This window comes from Gopherus flavomarginatus, chromosome 5, assembly GCF_025201925.1.
Source record: "Gopherus flavomarginatus isolate rGopFla2 chromosome 5, rGopFla2.mat.asm, whole genome shotgun sequence".
Classification (NCBI taxonomy): Eukaryota; Metazoa; Chordata; order Testudines; family Testudinidae; genus Gopherus; species Gopherus flavomarginatus.
Genome location: NC_066621.1, coordinates 22,300,472 through 22,323,037, shown reverse-complemented (window position 1 = coordinate 22,323,037; position 22,566 = coordinate 22,300,472). Strand labels below are relative to the sequence as shown.

General features: G+C 44.0%; 1 protein-coding gene across 1 annotated transcript in view; it reads right to left on the bottom strand.

Annotated features, from left to right (window-relative positions):
* IGFN1 (immunoglobulin like and fibronectin type III domain containing 1) overlaps window positions 1-22,566 on the bottom strand; it is a 61,222-nt gene that overhangs the window by 3,701 nt on the left and 34,955 nt on the right. The window contains exons 12-19 of the mRNA XM_050953793.1: window positions 16,243-16,539; window positions 13,422-13,721; window positions 11,499-11,672; window positions 10,443-10,571; window positions 4,616-4,918; window positions 2,476-2,564; window positions 1,305-1,500; window positions 287-586 (exon numbers count right to left, since the gene is read on the bottom strand). Of these exons, the coding sequence (XP_050809750.1) occupies window positions 287-586; window positions 1,305-1,500; window positions 2,476-2,564; window positions 4,616-4,918; window positions 10,443-10,571; window positions 11,499-11,672; window positions 13,422-13,721; window positions 16,243-16,539 (1,788 nt within the window). The remainder of the gene's footprint in view (window positions 1-286; window positions 587-1,304; window positions 1,501-2,475; window positions 2,565-4,615; window positions 4,919-10,442; window positions 10,572-11,498; window positions 11,673-13,421; window positions 13,722-16,242; window positions 16,540-22,566) is intronic.

Below are 22,566 nucleotides of genomic sequence, written 5' to 3'. Positions count from 1 at the left end.
TTCTCTTGGAAGCTCTTACCCATATGAGTAATATGAACCGGTATACTGGTGGGAATGGAGAAGCCCAGCTTCACTATTCCCACTGATCTGTAAACATTCATGTCCAGGAGGGGACATCTTTCCTTGCCCAACAGTATTTCTTGGGGATATCTCAGTGGGCTCTCATTTGGGCAGACAGCTTACATATGGGGACTGGGACACACTGACAAGGATTTATTAATGGGATAGTTCGACTGAGACCCAACAACACAGGTGCACTGATAGATTTTTTAAAAGGCCTTTTTACCCTTTTCCTTTTGCATGATCCAGGGCTGCACCGTTTCAGATGGATCACTGGTTCCCATGTAACTTTTGGCCACAACCCTAAAGTAATACCCCCGGCCAGGGATAAGTTTGGTGATGGTAAACTTGTTGGTGTAGATCAGGTCACCCACCACTTGCCATGAGCCCTTGTTGGAGTCACGTTTCATAACCACATAGTACAGGTTACTTTCCCACTTCTCTGTCGGCGAGGGCTCCCAGATCACTGTCACCGTATTAAGGATTTTCTCCTGCAGAAGAATAGGGCCGGGAGACTGTGGGATATCTGCAAATTGAAGACAAATAGTATGGAGGGAGTAGAGAAAGTGGTAAGTTTAAGATGTTACAACAGTTCTGCAACTCCATAAACTTCATGGAGGTCAGATATTTTGAGCATTGTGGACAGCTAAATTTGATGATCTTTAGTGAGAAATGAACACTGATCCCTTTGCTCCAAATACACAGGTCCTCCCATTTGGATTAAGGGAAATTCAGCATTAACTGGACTGGTATTAGTGACACATCTTTTTCCCTTCTATTGGATAGCTGATACAGCTGTGTTTTTATAAACTGTTAGTGAAGGAGCTGAGAGGGCTATAGAGTTCTTATGGTCGGACAGGGGTACTTTGTTCCATTTGCTAACTGACTTTCACAGAGCCCTGTCATGGCCTGAGACACCTGGCTGTCTTATGGACTGTATAAGTTGGCCCTCTGATAGCTTGTACTACCCTAGTCCTCTCAGAGAACATGGCTGTGTCTCTGTTGGTGCTACCTGGCTGGGTCTTGAATTGTAATTTAAATCAATGGATGACAGTATTCTGTAGACCTGCCCTAAACTATACCACCTGGTCTTTGGACTGTCATCTCATGAAAGACTGTATTACCTAGCCCTTTCCTTGTCCACAGTGCTTAACACCATCAAAACTCACACTCCTCTACTCAGTCATGGACTGGATCCTCTCCCTTAGCATTTTATTCTCCACCAAACCTGCTATGCATGTTACCTGTGACTTGGACTTGGAAGCTGAAGGATTCTTTTTTCCCCCACTCGTTTTGAAGTATGATGGTATAGAGCCCACTGTCAGAAAACTCAGCTGATGGAATCAAGAGTTGGCTGAGGCCATCTCTGGTGCTCACTATGGCCCTGCTGGGTAGAGGAAGCCCATCTTTTTGCCAAATCACTTCTGGAGTTGGGGATGCCTATTAAAGATAAACACCAGTTATAAATCAATCTGCTTTGCCTTTGTATTTGTATCCTGTGGTAGCTTCCTTGCTTTGTCCTCAAATGTTTCCTTAGCTCTAACTTGTTTCTTTGCCCCTGAAACCATGGCCAACAAAGGGTGTGTTGCCCTAAGCTGTTTCAGTGTAACTAAGTCAGAAAATAATTATTAACTCACAAGTTGTAGTTGACAGATAGGCAAGAGTAGCCCTATTAAAAGCATCTGCTGCTTTTTGGAGGGAAGACGACTCCTGTCTGGATGATTGTTCCATTTTTCCTTCTGGTCCCCCACCCTCCTGATGTCACATTGCAGTGACTTTCAGCATAGGTGAGCTGGATGCAGCTCCCTGTAGAGCTCATCAATGCCACCTTGAGATCAGCCAGAAGGTTTGCTCCCCTTCTCTTCAGTAGGGACCAAACACCGGATCTCACCCATAGTGCTCCCAGCCTTTGCCAACCTGTAAGAGTCAGAGGCTAGATCTTGGAATCAAACCTGTGCCTTTCACATGATACAACCAAGCTGCACCACTCCTCTTGCTGTTCAGTTGGATGAACGTACTCAGCAGGGCCTTGTCAATTCTCCTACCTTCAGTCCTCACAAGGAAAGCAAGGGATGGGCGGGGAGAGTGATTAGTTGACACATCAAAATGTGAGAAGTTGGTGCTAATATTTTACACTTTTTGGTGCCTTCCATCATCAAGGATCTAAAGTGTTTTACTTTACACACCTTAATGGATTATCTGAACTTCACAACTCCCCTTTCCCATGAAGGGAACCATTACTATCCTGATTGTACAAATGGGGAATGTATAGAAGATGCAAACCAATTAGAGGACTTGCCCAAGGTCATGTGAAAATTCTGCATCAGAATGAACAACAGAACCTCAGTTATTGTAGTTATTTTTACAACATAGAATCGTATGGAGGACATCTTACAAACATGCTTCAATGCTTACTTCAAAGGGCATGTGCACTCGGATACAATTTCCCGCTTTTATAATCATAAGGTTTTTCATAGTGTCATCTCTTAGGAATTTGGGATTAACTGGAATGCAAAAAATAGTGAACACAATTAAAAGCCGCATCTTGTTACAAGGTCGCTGACAGATTTTAAATCACATATATTCAAAATAGCATGTCCTGTGTTCTAAAGTTCTCTCCTCCTGCTGGCTGCCTGACATATCTCTGGCAGCATGATGTCAATGGAGCTCTTTCACTGAGTGAAAAAGTGCCAGAGCACTTGCTGAGCATCATCTTTCTGTATTTATATAGTGTTCATGACTTGAGAGGGAAATGCTGTTAAAAAAAGGTATTCACAAATGTTTGCTTGAATAGAAACCATGAAATCTCCTCTACAGCATCTGTGACCCTTCTGACTCACTTTTCACAATCATGCAAATTAACTTTTGTTCACAGTAATGTTTGTGGAAAAGGAAGGTGTTGTGCACACTTGTTCCTATGTCTGTTCACAAGAGCATTGACTTCAGAATTCATCTGGACAGCTCTTTGAGGGCTTGGGAGTCATCTAGTTGGCTAAAACAATATCATGCAACCTGGACGTCCAACAACACACTGCAAATAGTGCATTAGAAACTGTGAATAGTCAAAGCGACAGCCACAGCAACCAAGTTCTGAGTGACCCGTGGGCTGAAGCATGTTCTCAGAAAATATCGCTGAATCATGTCAAACAACAAACAAGTTCATACAAAAGCAAAGCCAGTTTGCAGATAATTTATGAACAGAAACTGAGTGAAATTCACTGTTTATATTGTTTGCTGCCCTCCTGAGCATGAAACCCCAGTACTATCTCTGCAACAGGAGGGAGAGAAATAGCTACTCAAGTATAGACCCACTTTTCCCCCCATCTCCTAGTATGTGACACAGGGGCTGAGTCACCGAATCATTTTGAAGAGCTTGAGTCCATTATGTCAGGAGTGAAACTCCTTGCCTCCCCTTTTATCTGGCTCATTATTTTCCTTTTTTTTGTTTATATTGTAGAGGTACAACTGAGACTGGGCCTTCATTGTGCTAGGTGCTGCACATACACATAGATCATGCCTCTAAGAGCTTGCTGTTTAGATAAGTCAGACAAAGAGTAGGAGGGGAAAGAGAGGCATAAAAAACTGAAATGATTTACAACAGGTCAATGGCACAGATGGAAAAAAAGCCCAGGTCTTTTGGCTCCCACCTCAGTGTCCTGGACCGGATCACACTCCCTCATTAAAAATATATATAAAAACTTTTCCATTTGTCTGTTTTTTTTCTTTTAAAGGCTCCGAGTGAATGGCAGATCCAGCCTCTTAATGACAGACAACTGAAAGTGCCACCTATAACTGACTGACTGGCAAGGACATTACAAAAAATGTGACTCTTTTATTGAAAGTTTCCCAGCGCCAGGCTAAAAACTGGAATGAACATGGGATCTGGCATATGAGATCATGTCACCGGTCCATCTGATCTGGTATTCCTGCTTTGGGGTGGGGTGGGGGAGGCAATGGTTGATGCCTTAGATAAAGGTGAAAAACCTCTGTAATATGTTTGACCAATGCTGAACACAAGGTGAAAAATGTCACAGCCTGTGAAATGTAATTAAGCCAACCTAAGCCCCGGTGTAGACACTGCTTGGTCAATGGGAGAATTCTTCTGTCAGCCTCTCAGAGAGATTAGTTAACTACAGCATTGGGAGAACCCCTTCCATCCCTGTCATCTACACTACGGTGGTGATGCTGTAATGCTGCATCTGTGCTGCTGTAGAATTTCTACTACAGATGTACCTTAAGTATCTGAAAAGGGATAACATTTGAGATGCTAGAATCCCAGTGAGCCTCCAACATGAGCTGTGGTCATCTCAAATGGAACCCTCAATTTTCCTGATTCAATAAGGAATATAGGAGTGAAATGATCTGTGTCCGCCGCCTACAGCCTGAGATAATTATCTACAACAGGCTCCTGTGCCCCACAGTCCATAGATTGACTGGCCCCAGCTCAAGGTTCAGTTTGAATCTCCAACAGTCAAAGGTGCCTTTGGATGGAGAGCCCATGATTTGTACCTGCAAGACAATGACATATTTTCAGGAGCAGCACATTTTGACTCACCAATGGGAGGTGTGGCTTGGATGCAAGTGTCTAGTGCTAAGGCTTCCCCTAGGCCTCCTTCATTGATGGCCTTCACGCGGAGGAAGTACATTTCCCTGGCTTGCAGACCTTTAACTGTACAGGTTGTCAAGCCTATGGGGACAGTGTTACAATGGGTCCACTGGAGGCTGTCAGAGGATCGCTTCTCCACCCTGTAGCCCTTGGCAGACCCCCCTTCCTTTGAACTGGGTTTCATCCATGCCAGAGCGATGCTGGTGTAGTCAGTATTGGTCACTTTAAGGTCCCTCACTCTACCAGGAGGCTCTGGAAAGGGAAAGTTTATTTAGATTTCATTGTCCTAGCATTCCTACCCCTACCCCTTATTCAGTGCACTGGATAATTCATCCCCAACATGCTTGCATTGGGTATCCATTCAGTCAGGCTCCCTGCAGTGTAGAATCATAGAATAATAGACTTTAAAAAGTCAGAAGGGACCATTATGATCACCTAGTCTGACCTGCACAACGCAGGCCACAGAATCTCATCCACCCACTCCTGTAACAAACCTGTGTCCGAGCCATGGAAGTCCTCAAATCATGGTTTAAAGACTTCAAGATGCAGAGAATCCATGCCCCATGCTGTGACTCATGCCCACGCTGCAGAGGAAGGCGAACCCCCCCCCCAGGGCTTCTGCCAATCTGCCCTGGAGGAAAATTCCTTCTCGACCTCAAATATGGCGATCAACTAAACCCTGAACATGTGGGCAAGACTCACCAGCCAGACACCCAGGAAAGAATTCTCTGTAGTAACTCAGATCCCACCCCATCTAACGTCCCATCACAGGCCATTGGGCATATTTACCGCTAATAGTCAAAGATCAATGAATTGCCAAAATTAGGCTATCCCATCATACCATCCCCTCCAAAAACTTATCAAGCTTAGTCTTGAAGCCAGATATGTCTTTTGCCCCCACTACTCCCCTTGGAAGGCTGTTCCAGAACTTCACTCCTCGGATAGTTAGAAACCTTCATCTAAATTTCGAGTTTAAACTTCCAGATAGCCAGTTTATATCCATTTGTTCTTGTGTCCACATTGGTATTGAACTTAAATAATTCCTCTCCCTCCCTGGTATTTATCCCTCTGATATATTTATAGGGAGCAATCAATCATATCTCCCCTCAGCCTTCTTTTGGTTAGGCTAAACAAGCCAAGCTCTTTGAGTCTCCTTTCATAGGACAGTTTTTCCATTCCATCCTTGGATTATCCTAGTAGCTCTTCTCTGTACCTGTTCCCATTTGAATTCATTCTTCTTAAACATGGGAGACCAGAACTGCACACACTATTCCAGATGAGGTCTCACCAGTGCCTTATATAACGGTACTAACACCTCCTTATCTCTACTGGAAATACCTCACCTGATACATCCCAAGACCACATTAGCTTTTTTCACGGCCATATCACATTGGCGGCTTATAGTCATCCTGTAATCAACTAATACTCCGATGTCCTTCTCCTCCTTCGTTACTTCCAACTGATGCCTCCCCAGCTTATAACAATAGTTCTTGTTATTAATCCCTAAATGCATGACCTTGCACTTTTCACTATTAAATTTCATCCTGTTACTATTACTCCAGTTTACAAGGTCATCAAGATCTTCCTGTAAGATATCCTGGTCCTTCTCTATGTTGGCAATACCTCCCAGCTTTGTGTCATCCTCAAACTTTATTAGCACATTTCCACTTTTTGTGCCAAGGTCAGTAATAAAAAGATTAAATAAGATTGATCCCAAAACAATCCCTGAGGAACTCCACTAATAACCTCCCTCCAACCTGACAATTTACCTTTCAGTACGACCCATTGTAGTCTCCCCTTTAACCAGTTCCTTATCCACATTTCAATTTTCATATTGACCCCATCTTTTCCAATTTAATTATAATTCCCCATGTGGAACCATATCAAATGCCTTACTGAAATCAAGGTAAATTAGATCCACTGCATTTCCTTTATCTAAAAAATCTGTTACCTTCTCAAAGAAGGAGATCAGGTTGGTTTGGCACGATCTACCTTTTGTAAAACAATGTTGTATTTTGTCCCAATTACCACTGATCTCAATGTCCTTGACTACTTTCTCCTTCAAATTTTTTCCCAAGACCTTGCATACTACAGATGTCAAAGTGAAAGGCCCGTAGTTGCCCAGATCACCCTTTCCCCCTTTCTTAAAGATAGGAACTATGTTAGCAATTCTCCAGTCACACGGTACAACCCCTGAGTTTACAAATTCAATAAAAATTCTTGCTAATGGGCTTACAATTTCACGTGCCAGTTCCTTTAATATTCTTGGATGAAGATTATCTGGGCCCCCCAATTTAGTCCCATTAAGCTGTTCGAGTTTGGCTTCTATCTCAGATGTGGTAATATCTACCTCCATATCCTCATTCCTATTTGTCATCCTACCATTATCCCTAAGCTCCTCTTTAGCCTCATTAAAGACTGAGGCAAAGTATTTGTTTAGATATTGGGCCAAGCCTAGATTATCCTTAACCTCCACTCTATCCTCAGTGTTTAGCGGTCCCACTTCTTTCTTTGTTTTCTTCTTATTTGTATGGCTATAGAACCTTTTATTATTGGTTTTAATTCCCTTTGCAAGGTCCAACTCTACATGGCTTTTGGCCTTTCTCGCTTTATCCCTACATGTTCTGACCTCAATAAGGTAGCTTTCCTTGCTAATCCCGCCCATCTTCCACTCCTTGTAGGCTTTCTGCTTTTTCTTAATCACCTCTCTGAGATGCTTGCTCATCCAGCTTGGTCTACAACTCCTGTCTATGAACTTTTCCCCCTTTCTTGGGATGCAGGCTTCTGATAGTTTCTGCAACTTTGACTTGAAGTAATTCCAGGCTTCCTCCACCTTTAGATCCACGAGTTCTTCAGTCCAATCCACTTCCCTAACTAATTTCTTTTTTTTTTTAAGTTAGCCCTTTTGAAATAAAAAACCCTAGTCACAGATCTATTTTTGTTTATCTTTCCATTTAGTTTAAACTGAATTAGTTCATTATCGCTTGAACCAAGGTTGTCCCCTACAACCATTTCTTCTATGAGGTCCTCACTATTCACCAAAAACCAAATCTAAAATGGCATCCCCTCTTGTTGGTTCAGCAACCACTTGGTGAAGGAATCCATCAGCTATCGCATCTAGGAAAATCTGAGCCCTATTATTATTACTAGCACCTGTCCTCCAGTCTATATCTGGGAAGTTAAAGTCTCCCATGAACACACAATTCTCATTAGTATTTACTTAATTAAAAACATTAAAAAGGTCTCTATACACATCCAAATCGGATCCCGGTGGTCTGTAGCAAACCACAAGCACTATCCCAAGGGAGCCTCTAGTAGCTTTCTTTCCCAATGTGATTTTTGCCCAGACAGACTCTGTCTTATCCATTCCATCCCTTCTTATTTCTTTAAAGTTTACCTCATCATTGATATACAATGCTACTCCACCACCTTTGCCTTTATTTCTGTCCTTCCTAAACAGCACATACCCTTCAATACCTGTACTCCTGTCATGACTACTACTCCACCACGTTTCCGTTATCCCTATAATATCCGGTTTCACTTCCTGCACCAGTAACTCTAGTTCCTCCATTTTGTTACCTAGGCTCCTCGCATTGGTGTACAAACATCTTAATTCTTGCTGTTTGGCTTCACTCGCATTCTTTACCCAATTAGGCCCAGATATTCCACCACCAGTATCACCTATTAGACTGGTATCTACACTACCCTTCCTCCTTATGTCCATTCTCCTACCCACGGCTGTATCCTTTCTTACTTTGTTTTCTTCCCTCTCAATGTTAAAATCCGGTGTGGAGATTACCTGGACATATCCCATCCATCTCCCCCCCGATTCCTAGTTTAAAGCTCTCTTAATCAGTTATGCCAGCCTCCATCCTAGAAGTCTATTTCCTTCCCTACTCAGGTGAAGTCTATCCCAAAAGAACAGTCCTCTGTCCATGAATGCCTCCCAGTGGCCATACATCCCAAAGCCCTCCTTATAGCACCACTCCCTGAGCCATCTTTTGATCGCCATAATCTTGTCACAACTTTGTTGTCCTTCTCTAGGAACAGGCAGAATCCCACTGAAGATCACCTGAGCCTCGATTTCCTTAAGAGTCTTCCCCAGCCTGGCATAGTCTCCCTTGATACGTTCCAGCCAGAATCTAGCCGTATCATTCATTCCCACATGAAGGACAATCAGCGGATTCTTTCCTGCTCCCATTAGGATCCTCTTCAGCCTCAGGTCCACATCCCGTATCTTAGCATCTGGCAGACGGCACACCCTTCTGTTCTCTGGATCAGTTCTGGTTATAGGCCTGTCTATTCTTCTCAGTAAGGAGTTCCCAGTCACATAGACCTGCCTTTTCCTGGTGACAGTGCGATTCTCCGGTCTATTCCCTGTTCCCTCTGGCTGCAAGTCCTCTCGATTCCTATTCACCCTTGCAATCCTTCGCAACCCATCCTGTATCCTCCTCTGGCTCATATTTGGTGTTGTTATCTCCATTGACTCTTCCCCTCTTCTTATAGGACTAGCTGCTCTTCTCTTCTTCCTTGTCCTCTCACCTTCAGTGACCACCTGCTGTGCCCCTTCTTCATTTTCCAACTCTGCAAACATGTTCCTGAACTCTATTGCTCCTTCACTGGCCCATCTTTTCCTCCACCTGGTTCTCTTAGTCACATGCTTCCACCATCCACTTTCCTCACCCAGCAGTCTCCCCTCAGAGTTCTTTGGTCCTGCTTCCATCTGCAAGTCTGAGCTTCTCCCTTCAGCCTCCTCATGTCTTTGCTCTATCATCCAATCAAACCCCCTTCTAAACTCAACCAGAGTTTCCACCTGCATCTCCAGTCCTCGGATCTTTTCTTCCGTCAGCTCTATCAGGCGGCACTTCATGCAGACGAAACTCTTTTCAGGTACCCCCTCCAGGATCATGTACATGCCACAGCTTCCACATCTAGTCATCTTCATTGTGTCTTCCACTGCTTGGGTCTCTACAACTGCTGCCTCTGTATCTATCATCTGCTTCCCACCTAGATCCCGTAAATCTGGGAAACACAAACCAACCCAAACCACCACCACCCACAGCAAAACAAACCCCCAGCAAGCACTAAGACACTGCTAGAACACCGCACACTCCCTTCAGTGGCCTGTCTGTTCCTCTGCCTGCCTCTCTTAGTCTTCCCCCAAACTCCCCCTTCAAACTCCCACTCAAACGCCCCTGTTTACAGCTCTGTTTACTGGCTCCTGTGCTGCTGCAGCTGTCCGCATCCCTCTGAATTGTACTGGGAATCCTGCTCCCATCCCTTCTGCAACACACTGGGAAGCCCACTCCATGTTCCATGCAGCGCAGGGGAATCTCGTCCCCAGCCCTCGCAGCACGTTGAGATGCCTGCCCCATATCCCTCTCCCCAGCATATTGAGAGTACCATCCCACTCCCTGCAGCGAATTCCTTATTTTTTAATATTATTCAAGTATTTTATTCTCCCACACATACTTTACAGATGCTCCCTGAGTTACGTAGACCCGACGTACGCAAATCCGAGTTTACGGAAAAAGTTCCGTAAGCTAGAAATAGGAGAGTTAGGGGTTTTTTGCGTAATGGTCGGAGATACGTTTCCGACTTATGGAAAATTTGAGTTACGCAAGGTGTTCCGGAATGGAACGCTTGCGTAAGTCGAGGAGCGTCTTGTATACACATTGCTTCCTGGATTCACATTCTTCCCCAGATTCAGCTTCTTGTCCAGTTACCCCTCTCTCTGCAACCCACACCTAATGGGACAAGTGGACAACCCACTTACTCATGGGATCTCGAGCAAAGACAGCATCTGACGGTGCACTGGCCTCGCCCGCCCCTGTGGCACTGACAGCAGCCACACGGAATTCGTACTGCAGTCCCTCCTTCAGATCTGTCACCATCCACTTCCTGTCTGTGGAAGGAAAAGATAAGGCTCCTCGGTCAGCTCAGGCTCAGATCTGAAGTCCCTTCAGTAGGATACGTTGGGGCAATAGTTTGGTACATTAATTATACCACATGGAATTGCACAGTATACTTGCCTAGAGGAACACATGTGGAGTACCCAAATGCTGTCTCTTTTTCTCCTGTCTTTCCCCACCATTAGCACAAGTCTCTCCCATTGTATTCCCTCCTCCCTTTCAAACTAAATGCTATCTGAGATACTGAGGAAGTCAAAGAAAGAGTAAATAATGCTTTCCTCGCAATGGCAGCCCTTCTGATACAGAAGATAAGAAGATCTTGGGTAGATCTGAAAAGATCATTGACCTCTATAGGTGAACACGATTTTGAAGCCCTCAGAGATATCAGTTCCATCTCCTTACCTTCCTTTTCCCTGGAATGTCCCCCTGTATGCCCAGTTCCCAGCTCCATAAGCTAAGAAAGCAGTTCCACAACTGAAGTGCAAGGTGCCAGATTGCTGGCCCTCAGTTTATACACAGAATAGCACAGCCAGGCAGCAACAATGCAAATTTCTCCGTTCTTCTGCAGCAGATTTTTATTTACAACCTGGAAAGGAACCACCTCTGGAAGTAAGAAGAAAGTCCCACCCCAGTGGTTTATTCAATATTTTGGCATTCTGCTGAGATACCCAACAATGGTGCCAATTGTGATTTTTGTACTAGCAACTAGGGAGCTGGACTGAGATCACTGATTTGTGTCACCACACAGAAGTCACCCAACATCCATCAGACAGTAAAAACTTTTGGTCACTACTAATCTAAACCATATTTGAAGCAGTGACCTAGAGATGAAAAAGTCAGCATCTCGTTATGCCTTGAGCCATCTAGTCTTCTTGCCTTCTTAGAGTCTTTCAGCCTGTTCCAAGCTTTCAGCTGCTTACCGGTTATTGGCAGGTCAGTGATAGGTGTCCAGATGTTGCTGCCTTTCTTGCGTTTCTCAACAATATACCCCAGGATTCTGGAATTGCCCGTTTTGGGAGGTGCTTTCCAGGAGAGTGTTATGGACTCTTTGTTGGCACTGACAATCTGAGGAGGTGCAGGAGGGCCAGGGAAAGCTAGGAAAAGATTAACCCTTCGTTATTAACAGGTATTTCTTTTCCATCATGTGACAAGAATGAGTTCTCAAGGGTCATTTCTTCCAGGATTCCCCAAATGTGTGTTCAGATAAGACACCTTTTGAAGGTAGATGTGAGATCTATGACTCAGTCTTTTACTCTCCAGGACAGCTACATGCTGGGAGCCTAGAGGGGGAGCATGTCCACACTAAGGGTCAATATTATATGTCTTTCATGAATAAGCCCCTCTTGCCAATGCTGAGAATGACGTTGACAGTCTGCAAAGGGAGGCATGTGCCCAATCTTCTTACAGGGAGGGAAAGCCACTGTTCCTTCTACTGTTCCTGAGGGTTGAAACAGGAGTCTTGATTGGCTTCTACTTCCCTCTGCTCCACCCATTATTGGAGGGTGTAACCAGGTGTGTGCTGAGTCAGGAGCTGACTCAACACCCTGTCCGTCCAATCCCCATCAGTACATTAACTGGGACCTGATTGAAAGTCAGGCCGTTCAGAAGGGGTGCCAATTTATTGAGTAGAGACACAACTGAAGGGCTAATTGGGTGGCAGTAACCCCAGCAGCTGGGCCTATATAAGCAAACAGGAAGGAAGTGCTAAGAAGAAGAGTAGAAAGCCTAAAGAAAAGCAGGACTGGGTGCCACTAATACCCTGTCTGTTCCCGAGAAGCAAGTGGGGGAAGCGGACTATTGACTGTACACTATAAATAACATTCCAGGCTGTGGCTTGCTGAAGGGATATAATAAAGCACAGTGGTGCTTGAGACTGCTGGGAGGTACGGTGATCAGCTACTACAGGAGAAAAGACTCTCAGGGGATCACCCCATGACAGAGGGCAAAACAATCTGTCATTAATACAAAAAAATGTTTTAAAAGTATCTTGGCACAAAATACGATTAAAAGGGTGAATAAAAAGGAAGGATAGAGAGAGGGGCGCAGGGGTGAATGTGAGGAAAAAAGGAAGGATGTGGAGGGAAGGATAGCTCAGTGGTTTGAGCATTGGCCTGCTATATCCAGGGTTGTGAGTTCAACCCTTGAGGGGGCCATTTAGGGATCTGGGGCAAAAATCTAACTGGGGATTGGTCCTGCTTTGAGCAGGAGGTTGAACTAGACCTGCTGAGGTTCCTTCTAACCCTGATATTCTATGATTCTATGGCAAAATGAATTAAAAGTTTTCTCTGGTTGTACTTTCATGTTTGTGCCAAAAGCACTCTAGTACTTGGGTCCACCAGCAGGGCTATAGAGTAGAATGGCTGCTCTGTACTTAAGGAAATGAAAGGATACTACTGAATAGACCCAATCAATGAATGTCCCCTTGGGAGACTCATTTACCTCTGGAGTAAATTAAGGTAAAAGCTTAGCAGGTGCTCTTTGCAGTGACATGTGGGAACCTTTTCTTTGGCTTCAGTCCATGCATGGTTTCCACTGTGGATGTTACTTCGAGGTTTAGACTGGATTGTATCCAAAAAAATTCAAAGCAGATCTTACTTGGAATCACCAAAACTCACAAGAAACTTGTGGTCTCGACCTGAAACCTTAAATTGGCCCCAGATTCATATGACACCATGTTCACATTCGCTTGACAATTGAGTCAGGCTTGCAAACCTTCTGTTCAAACTGGACAAAAGTACAGATTTGTAACAAAACCCAAAATGAGAGTTTCACTTGATTTCAGCTTTCACAATAGAAGTCTCACATGGCTACAAGATGTGTTTACACAAAGCTCTTCCTATTACCTTTGGTTGCAGCCATCACCTCATCTGATTCCAGTGCCTTGCTCTTTCCCTCAGCGTTCACTGCTCGCACCCTGAAGCGATAGCTTTTGTCTTGCCTCACTTTGTTGGTCGTGAAAGTGCTGTTGTTTCTGCTGGTTTCTCCCAATGTTACCCAGGTTTTTCTGCCCACCTGCTGCTTCTCTATGATGTAGTTCTGCACTGGTGTGCCCCCATCATCCTTTGGGGGCTTCCATCGAATGGTTATGCCAGTTGTGGAACTATCCACCACCTCTATGGGTCCGATGGGTTTCTGTGGCTTGTCTGAACAGAGGAGAAAAACAGGGAGCAAAAGGTCCCACATGTGTTCTTGATATCAGAGGGGTCACTATCTCTCGCTACTCAAGATAGGCAACTCAGTCTCCGTTGGTATAGTACTTACAGGGTAGAGCAGCAGAATTAACACTAGCAAGATTGCTTGAGTAAACATCCATTCATCCACTGATCTATGAGAGTGGGGCAAGAGGAAAACACTTGGCTCATCCAATCTGCCCTTCCTATAGTTCTGGGATGGTCGAACTTACTGACCCTCCAAGCTGCATATGATAATCTTCAGAAGTTCTTAGAGCCACAATCACACACAACCTGCCCCGCAGAGTGGCGCCTGCTGGGGTGCAGGGCTTTTGCCTCAATGCAAGCCCGTGAGGCTAAAGCCCCGAGACCCGCCCCTTCTCTCAGGGCAGAAGCCCCTAGTTCCACCACCCCAAGCTCTTGCCCCCATCCAGTCTGGTAGGCTGAGAACGGAGGAGGAATGGGGGGCACCATGAGGCACACTAACTTTTAAAGAGCCACATATGGCTCACAAGCCCTAGTTTGGCCACCGCCTGCTATAGTTGATCATTCCCATGAATGCAGTATTCAAAGTCAGACCTGGATGCAACTTTCATTGACTTCCCATCTGTAGCAGGGTGCTGGTGCACCAAGGCACCTAATTAGCCCCTGCTCAGCCAGCCCCAATCAGGGGAAATAGAGTGGGTTTGGGGAGAAGTCTGGCCTTTAGAACTGGCTGCACCTGTGGGCCTGAGGCTTCAAGGGTTATAAAGGCTGGCTGGCAGCCAGAAGAAGGGAGAACTGCCTGGGGAAGGTCAGTCTCCGGGCTTAGGGCAGACTCCATGTAGGAGAGGAGATTGTCAGGCCTGCAAGCTCTGTAAATAGTATCACTGGTGGTCGGAACTTGTGTAAATAAAGCCACGGGTGCTGCAGCAAGAGAAGCCTCTCTATGCTTTATTGGGGCAACAGAGGGCTGCAGGAAGAGGGGCGAGCAGAGGACCCTGTTACACCATCTCCTTTAGGAGTACTGATGGTTCCATATTGGAACCATTTATCAACCTCACCCCAAACCTGAGGTGTTCAGGCAAGATGAGACCTGGACCCAATTTACTTCTACTTTTGTTTTGCAAAAAACCAAAACCCAACAGAGACTCTTCCAAACCAAAGCCAAACACACCCTCGTTGAGTCCCATTTTTGAATCAAATACAAATGGATGAAACCAGAACCAGGTACTCAACAGTCCTCTCTGCCACCCTAAATGTAAGTGGTATGGATTAAATGGGATCCAAATATAAACTAACCTGATTCTGAATTTTGGGTTTCTCCATCTTTGTTTGGTGCACATCCACCTTACATAGATATGCCATATGGCACCGTATTGCAGCTAGGAAGTTAACTTGGGCCTATTGTTATTGTGAATAGAATGGCAAGATTCCCCTGACAACTTTAACATTAAATTGCTTTTGTGATCAATAGAGCAGGTTGTACAAGTCAGATATTGAGCTCCAGCAGCTCAGAAGGAAATGGCTTTTGCAGAATAATTTACTCTATAATGAGCCAAGTGATCATTACAAACCAGAATCACAAAACCAGAGGAGAAGGACAGGGGAAGGAATATGAGAGAAACTGATTATTTATCTTACTGATTTACTACCCTAGTGTAATTATTTGGACTTGAATAGGTGCACTTCAGCTAGTTTGCATCTTTAGTTAGTGCTTTTCTTCTTGGAGAAATGTTTGTTCTTCATTTGACTTTTATATTTCAATTCCTGCAGCTCTCAAGGGGCTGTGTTTCAGTGCAAAAAGATGGATGCACAAGTAAACTGTTTAATTTGGAAAATGAAGATTATCTTTATTTGGCTACTCCACCTGGAAGTCTTTAATCTTCTGTTAATTACTAGGAATGACAAAGTTAAGTCAAGTGATGTAGCATTGTCCTTCCCCAGCAGACCACACTTCTGGTCTCATCAAACTGTTGCTCAGTTGGGAACAAATCCTGCCCCTTTTTCACAGCTGCAGAGAACTCCAGTTGAAGCTAAACCAGTGCAGATCTGCTGTGCATGGTTTTCAGGTTTCAGACCCCACATAGGTAAATCAGGAGACAGGCCGGGGTGAGCCAATAAAGGAGCAAGGATAGGACTGGCAGATCTACAACCATGTGGATCCTTTTTGCCATTTGAGCCTGGAAGTCACTGAGCAGCTCCTGAAGGTGCCAAGTGGCTCACGTCTCATTAAAGTCCATGGGAGCGGCAGGCATTCAGCACTTCCGGGAGTTGCTCAGCACCTTGTCTCCTTTTAGTTTATGTGGATGAGATGGGAAAGAGTGAGCCCCGCCAGCTCTCAGATATTCTTATGAAAAGTGTTCTGTAAAAGCACCAATGAAGAGCTGCTTCTGTGTGCGCCATGGCTCTAAACTAGGTATCTCTGGTGAATCAGGAAGTGAGATACCAAAAACAACTTACAAGGACTTCCCTCTGTGCCCAAAGCGATGGACTGATGATATGAGTTTCTCACCTATCACCTCCAGCTTTAGGCTGGCCTCCAGGGTTCCACTCTCATTCTTCAGCTTCACTTTGTAATCCCCACAGTCCTTCCTGTTGGTGCTGGAGATCAAAAGCCGGGTGAAGCTGTCCGCCTTGTCGATATGGATCCTGGCATCATTCAGGAGCTCATCTCCATCCCTTAACCATGTTGCTCTGACTGGCTTCTGGCCCTTGAATGGGATTTTGATCATGGCATTCTGCCCTGCCTTGACTATCACAGGTTCCTTCATCAGCCTTTCCAGAAGAGCCTTGTCAACATTTGGAGGATCTAAACATAAAAACTAAGCCATTCATAAATAGAAGTGAAAGAGAAAAAGCTTACTTTGAAATCAGGGCTGCTCAGGGCTGCCCAGGGCGGGGGGCAAGTGGAGTAATTTGCCTCAGGCCCCAGCCCTGCAGGGGCCCCCACGAGAATATAGTATTGTATAGTATTGCAACTTTTTTTTTATGGAAGGAGCCCCCGAAATTGCTTTGCCCCAGGCCCCCTGAATCCTCTGGGTGGCCCTGGGGCTGCTCTGAATTAACTGCTCCTGAATAGTTTCAACATTATTTAAACCTGGTACTATTGGGCTCAATCCCAACAAAAATCACTGGATCTTAACATGTGGCAGGTAGGGCTCAGGATCTCACAGGGTCTGGACCTTCAATTGTAGCTGCATATTTAGCGTATGCTGTGTATGCATACATGCACTGCAGGGTAATTCACCCTGTACAGAACAGGCACCAGGCCCCACTTACGCCCTCGAAACATAACATAAGTGAGGCCTAGACTTTTTTCTTGCCCCTGCACTGGGCTGAATTTCATCCGACATGCATAAATTCATTTGGAATTCAGTAAGCATACATGTGAACTAAGGCAGTTTTTAATTAAATCAGCTAGTCAAACCTTTGAGATAATGATACAGCACACTTGGAGATGCATATATTATAGAGATGTATTTGCTTGTTTAAGAGTGACATTTTCTTCAATTCTTATGAGGCCTTTTGGGTATAAAATTATTCACTTTGCAATGGCTAAATCTACTGCTAGCGAGTGCCTGTCACTTTTTTTTTCCATTTCCCTGCTTTTCTTTATAGTTTCCGCCTTTTCTTCACCCACGTCCTCATTTCTTTACAGACTAAAACCTGAGATATTAAATGCAATAAAAACTTTGTTCATGCAAGATTAAGGCTCCACTATAGATTTGCAATTAGCTAGGAAATGCACAATCTCCTTCACAGAAATCGGTGTTACAGCCAAGAATCAAACCCACATCTCTTACAATCCTCTTCATTTCTTTAACCACAAGGCCAGCCTTCTAATCAAAATACTGCATTGTAAGATAATGCATTACAGCAGCGGTTCTCAAACTTCAGCAACTCGAGGGCCCCCCATTTTGATTTAAAATAAGAGAGCCCTTAAAGAGACAACACCCCTTTCCTTCCAGATAGCTGGACAAAGAGTTTCCCCTTTCTTTACTTCTGACCAGGGATTTCCCTACCCACCTCCACCATGAATTTCCTCAACACTCCCCCCCGCCCAGTTTTGTGAACTAGTTACATGCCAATTTAGTGATTGATTGGAAATCTGAATTGAAATATTAATATGCACTTTAAAAGCATATACAGTGTATGATAAAATACATGTATCTGAAAAAGTATAATAGATTTGAAAAGTATGAACATAGATTAGCTTCCTTATACAGCTGTTATTTTTTATGACAATGTCAGTGCATTCATTTCGGTGATGTTGGCCAATGTAATAATTTCAAATGATGATTTATAAGCAAGGTCTAAATGAGCTGTCCCTGACAGCTAGAGATAAGCTGGGGGGAAAGGCTTCAGGACCAGATTTTATTTACATTCACACCTAATCTACCTAGGTATCCAGCAAACAGAGCTGTGTTGCCCAGGTGATAGATTTTGGCTGGGGTTGAGTTACAAATCACTTGAATGCGGGGGGAATGTTGTTGTTCTTATCGTATGAGTAAAGGGCAGTAGAACTGTACTTAACCAGTACTGATTGAGTGCATCAAGACAGAGGGTGGGGACAGGTGTTTTGCTTGATGGTCTGTCTGAGTCCTGCCCCTCTCCACTGTTTAAAGACAGAGCTGATTAGGCTCCATTGATAGTCTTTTGTTTTGTTAAGTGACCACTACAGCTGAAATCACTGATAATCAGGTCTAAGTGCTTAGTCCTCCTGTGGGGACAGTATTCCTGTGGGTACAGTGTTTTTGTGTAAGAGACAGTCCAGTCAGCTGAAATCACTGAGAGCTGGGTGGAACCTCAAGAGACCAATTTGCAGAGGTCACAGCGGCAGGTGACGGCGCAGGGCCATTGGCTACAGAGTGATGGAGTGAACGGTGGCACAATGAACAAAAGTGGCCAGAGCGAACAGTGAGCAGCTGGAGGAACAAGCAAGGTGCCTTCTTGCCCCACACCTGGGAGGTGAACTCACATGAAAGCACCTCTGAACTCTGAGTCTCCACTGACCAACGACAACACTGGCGAGTGGGGTGTGGTGGAGGAAAAAATGAGGGGCACGTTAAACAAACATTTGTTTATTGGAAGATATTTTAATAACTTTGCTCCAGAATGCTAGATTTATGACTGGGGATGGAAACTTACATAAATGTGTTCCTAGTAGGCCAAGATTTTTAAAATGCATTATTTGCCAAGGTTGTGTGATAAAGTTCCTCCTCTGCCTTGGTGAGTCCTGCGCTTTTTGGTGGATTTGCTCATCTCAGAGGTTCACGGCAGCCCTCAGTTTGGCTGCTTCTGCTAGAGGCTCAAACCTGCCGTTCGCTCAACTAACCTCTTCGCTGGCCAGCATGGGGGAAATGGAAAACAATCCCAGCAGTCTCTGTGTCCCACCTAGTGGGTCAGGGACAGGCCAGATTCTCCTTCCAAATTAGACCTTCCCTTCCAGTGTTTCTCACAGACAAGGTCAACTCCTCCTATATCTGATCAGGGGATGGGGGGAACCTGGGCCCACCCTCTACACTAGGCTCCAGCCCAGGGCCCTATGGATAGCAGCTGTCTACAGTGTCCCCTGCATCAGCTGTGTGACAGCTACGACTCCCTGGGCTACTTCCCCATGGCCTTCCCCAGCACCTTCTTTATCCTCACTGCAGGATCTTCCTCCTGAAGCCTGATCATGCTTGTACTCCTCAGCTCTCCAGCAGCTTCTCACTCCCTGCTCCTTGAGTGCCCTCCTCTAATTGATGGGAGATCCTTTTTAAACCAGGTGTCCTGATTAGCCTGCCTGCCATAATTGATTCTGGTAAGTTCTTAATTGGCTCCAGGTGTCTCAGTTAGCTTGTCTGTCTTAATTGGTTCTAGCAGATTCCTGATTGCTCTAGGGCAGCCCCTGCTCTGGTCACTCAGGGAACAGAAAACTATTCATCCAGTGGCCAGTATATTTGCCTTCTACCAGACTCCTGTACCCCACTGGTCTGAGTCTGTCACAGTTGTTATCTCACATCATTGCTATCTTAAGAGGTCATTATGTTGGGGAGTTTCTGTACTAAACATTTTTATTATTATAATTATTTTTTACATAAGAATGGTTATTACTGGGTCAGAGCAGTGGTCCATCTAGCCCGGTATCCTGTCTTCCGACAGTGGTCAAGGCCAGGTGCTTCAGAGGGAATGAACAGAACAGATAATCATCAAGTGATCCATCCCCTGTTGCCCATTTCCAGTTTCTGGCAACAGGCTAGGGACACTCAGAACATGATACTGCATCCCTCCTCATCCTGGCTCAGCCACTGATGGACCTATGCTCCAGGAATTTATCTAGTTCTTTTTTTAATCCTGTTAAAGTTTTGGTCTTCACAGCATCCCCTGGCAAAGAGGTCCACGGGTTGACTTTATGTTGTGTGAAGAAATACTTCCTTTTGTTTTTTTTAAAACCTGTTGCCTATTAATTTCATTGGGTGACTGCTAGTTCTTGTGTTATGTGAAGGATTAAATAACATTTCCTTATTCGCTTTCTTCACACCAGTCAAGATTTTATAGACCCCCTATCATAATCCCCCCTTAGTCATCTCTTTTCTAAACTGAAAATTCCCAGCCATTTTAATCTCTCCTCCGGCTTCATACTCCTAATCATTTTAGTTGCTGTTAAGAATGCTGGAGACACACAGTTCATGCGAACAAACATGGCTGTGGCATCATACTTCCTATTTAAGCAAGACATAACATTGGCCTCCAGTTCGTAATGTGTGGTAAGTGCATTGTCACTTGTTCATCCTGAAGTTGAACTCTGGTTCCGAACAAGACCAGCAAATGCTCGCTATCTTTTTGCAAGAAACTCAACTGACGGGCTAGAAGCATATGGTGCAACAGTGAAAGACTCAACAGTTGAAAAAGTGAAGAACTCTCTCACCACATTAAAAAAATTTGCATACATGGCTGATGAATGCACTGATGCAAATGGGCATCAAGTATTAAGTCATTGTGTAGGTTATCTTGATGTCAGTGGTAGCCAGTAGATGAATTTCTAGATGTTCAAGTTATAGAAAACACATCAGCTGCATCTGTGACAACCCACATCTTAGAAAAGTTAAATGCTTGTCAATTGGACCCCAAACAGATGGTTGCTTGTGCATTTGATGGAGCTTCAAACTTCTCTGGAAGACATGGTAGAATACAAGCTATGATCAGAGAAAAGTGTAACCCTAATCTCTCCTATACACACTGCAGTGGTACTAGCTGCAGAATCCAACTAGCACTAGTACGAGCTGCAGAATCTTCAAACTAGCACTAGTATGAGCTGCAGAATCTTCAAAAGACATTAAAAAACCTATAAATTTAATGTCTTCATTATATTCTTTTTTCAGCAAGAATCCAAAAAGACTGAATATCTTGGAAAATATAGAAGATACACTGGGACTGACGTTCAAATTAGTCCAACCTGGGAAAACTCACTGGCTTTCTCATGAGCGATCCTTGGCTGTTGTCTTAAAATTACTCCAGCTGTTATTACTGGCTTTGGAAAGTATTTACCAAGATGGGATGGATTTAAGTACTGAGGCTGGTGAACTACTTTTGCTACTACCTTCAGAGAAAACTATTGCTATTCTCTCTCTCATAAATCTACTGTTGAAAGCGCTTGGGTCAGTAAACAATGCCATCCAGGCATTTGCTACAACAGTAGTAGATCTTTGTCCAGCAATAGAAGCTACATTTGGATCAGAGCTATCCATTGAAAAAGTATTGGAAGAAGCAAAGATTTCAGTCCAGAAGTTGACTAATGAAGGCATTTATATTGAATCCTTAAGTGAAGAGGACAAGAAGTGTTTGTTAAGACAACTGAAAAAGTACGCAGACTTGATTCTTAAAAATCTACTACAGCAATTCTACTCAACCTCTAAGTAGCTTTTACAGATGCCCGTCCTATAAAACACCAACAGTTGAGTGGAGTGAGGCACTACCAGCAATGGGGCTGCCATGTGCTCAGGACAGAATAGAGAATTTGAACAGAGTGAAATATCATACGGTGAATGAATGAAGATTTGACTTCAACTTCTTTTTTATCATCAGTAGTGGCTTGACCAGATCTTTGTGCTATGTTTCCTGGGATGAAAGAAGTAGGAATTCAACTCTTGCTACTCCCAGTCACGACAGCTACAGTTGAGCGTTCTTTCAGAACACAATATTCTATTCAATGATGAAAAAGAAGTCGCCTTCTGCCTATCATGTGAATGAACTAATGAACATATCAGTTGAAGGAATGGAAGTACCGGACACATGAGAAGCCACCGAAGATGAATGCACTGCATACGAGAAGTTCATTAACAGAGCTGTGCAAAATTATAACCAGAAACCAAAAAGGATGTAGACATAGTGCTTCATAGAATGCTTGAGTAGCCAACTTTAATTTGTGTGATTTTAAAACAAGAGTTAAATCTAGTAAAATGATCATGAAACATGAAATGATCATAGCTTTTACTATGGTGCCATACAGCCTACCTTCACCCTCATGGTCTTACTCCTCATCCGCCCTGACACACACACCTCTATAAATTCAAACACCCCCCCTAATTTCAATTCCTGGGGAAAACACGGCTTCTTACTATCTGAAGAACTAGTTTTAAGAGAACTTTCCAGCAAAATCAGTACCATAGTAAGATATAAAATCCTTTGTTATGCCTAAAATCTTTGGAAACATATTTTATAAAAAGTTGCTGAAATTTCATAAACATGTCTATTGTTATGGCAATCACACAAAGTAAATTAGTGTTCCCTTTTTCTAAAACCTCACTAAAACTCTGTGACTGATCATTCAAAATAATGTCTTTGTTTCAGTGAG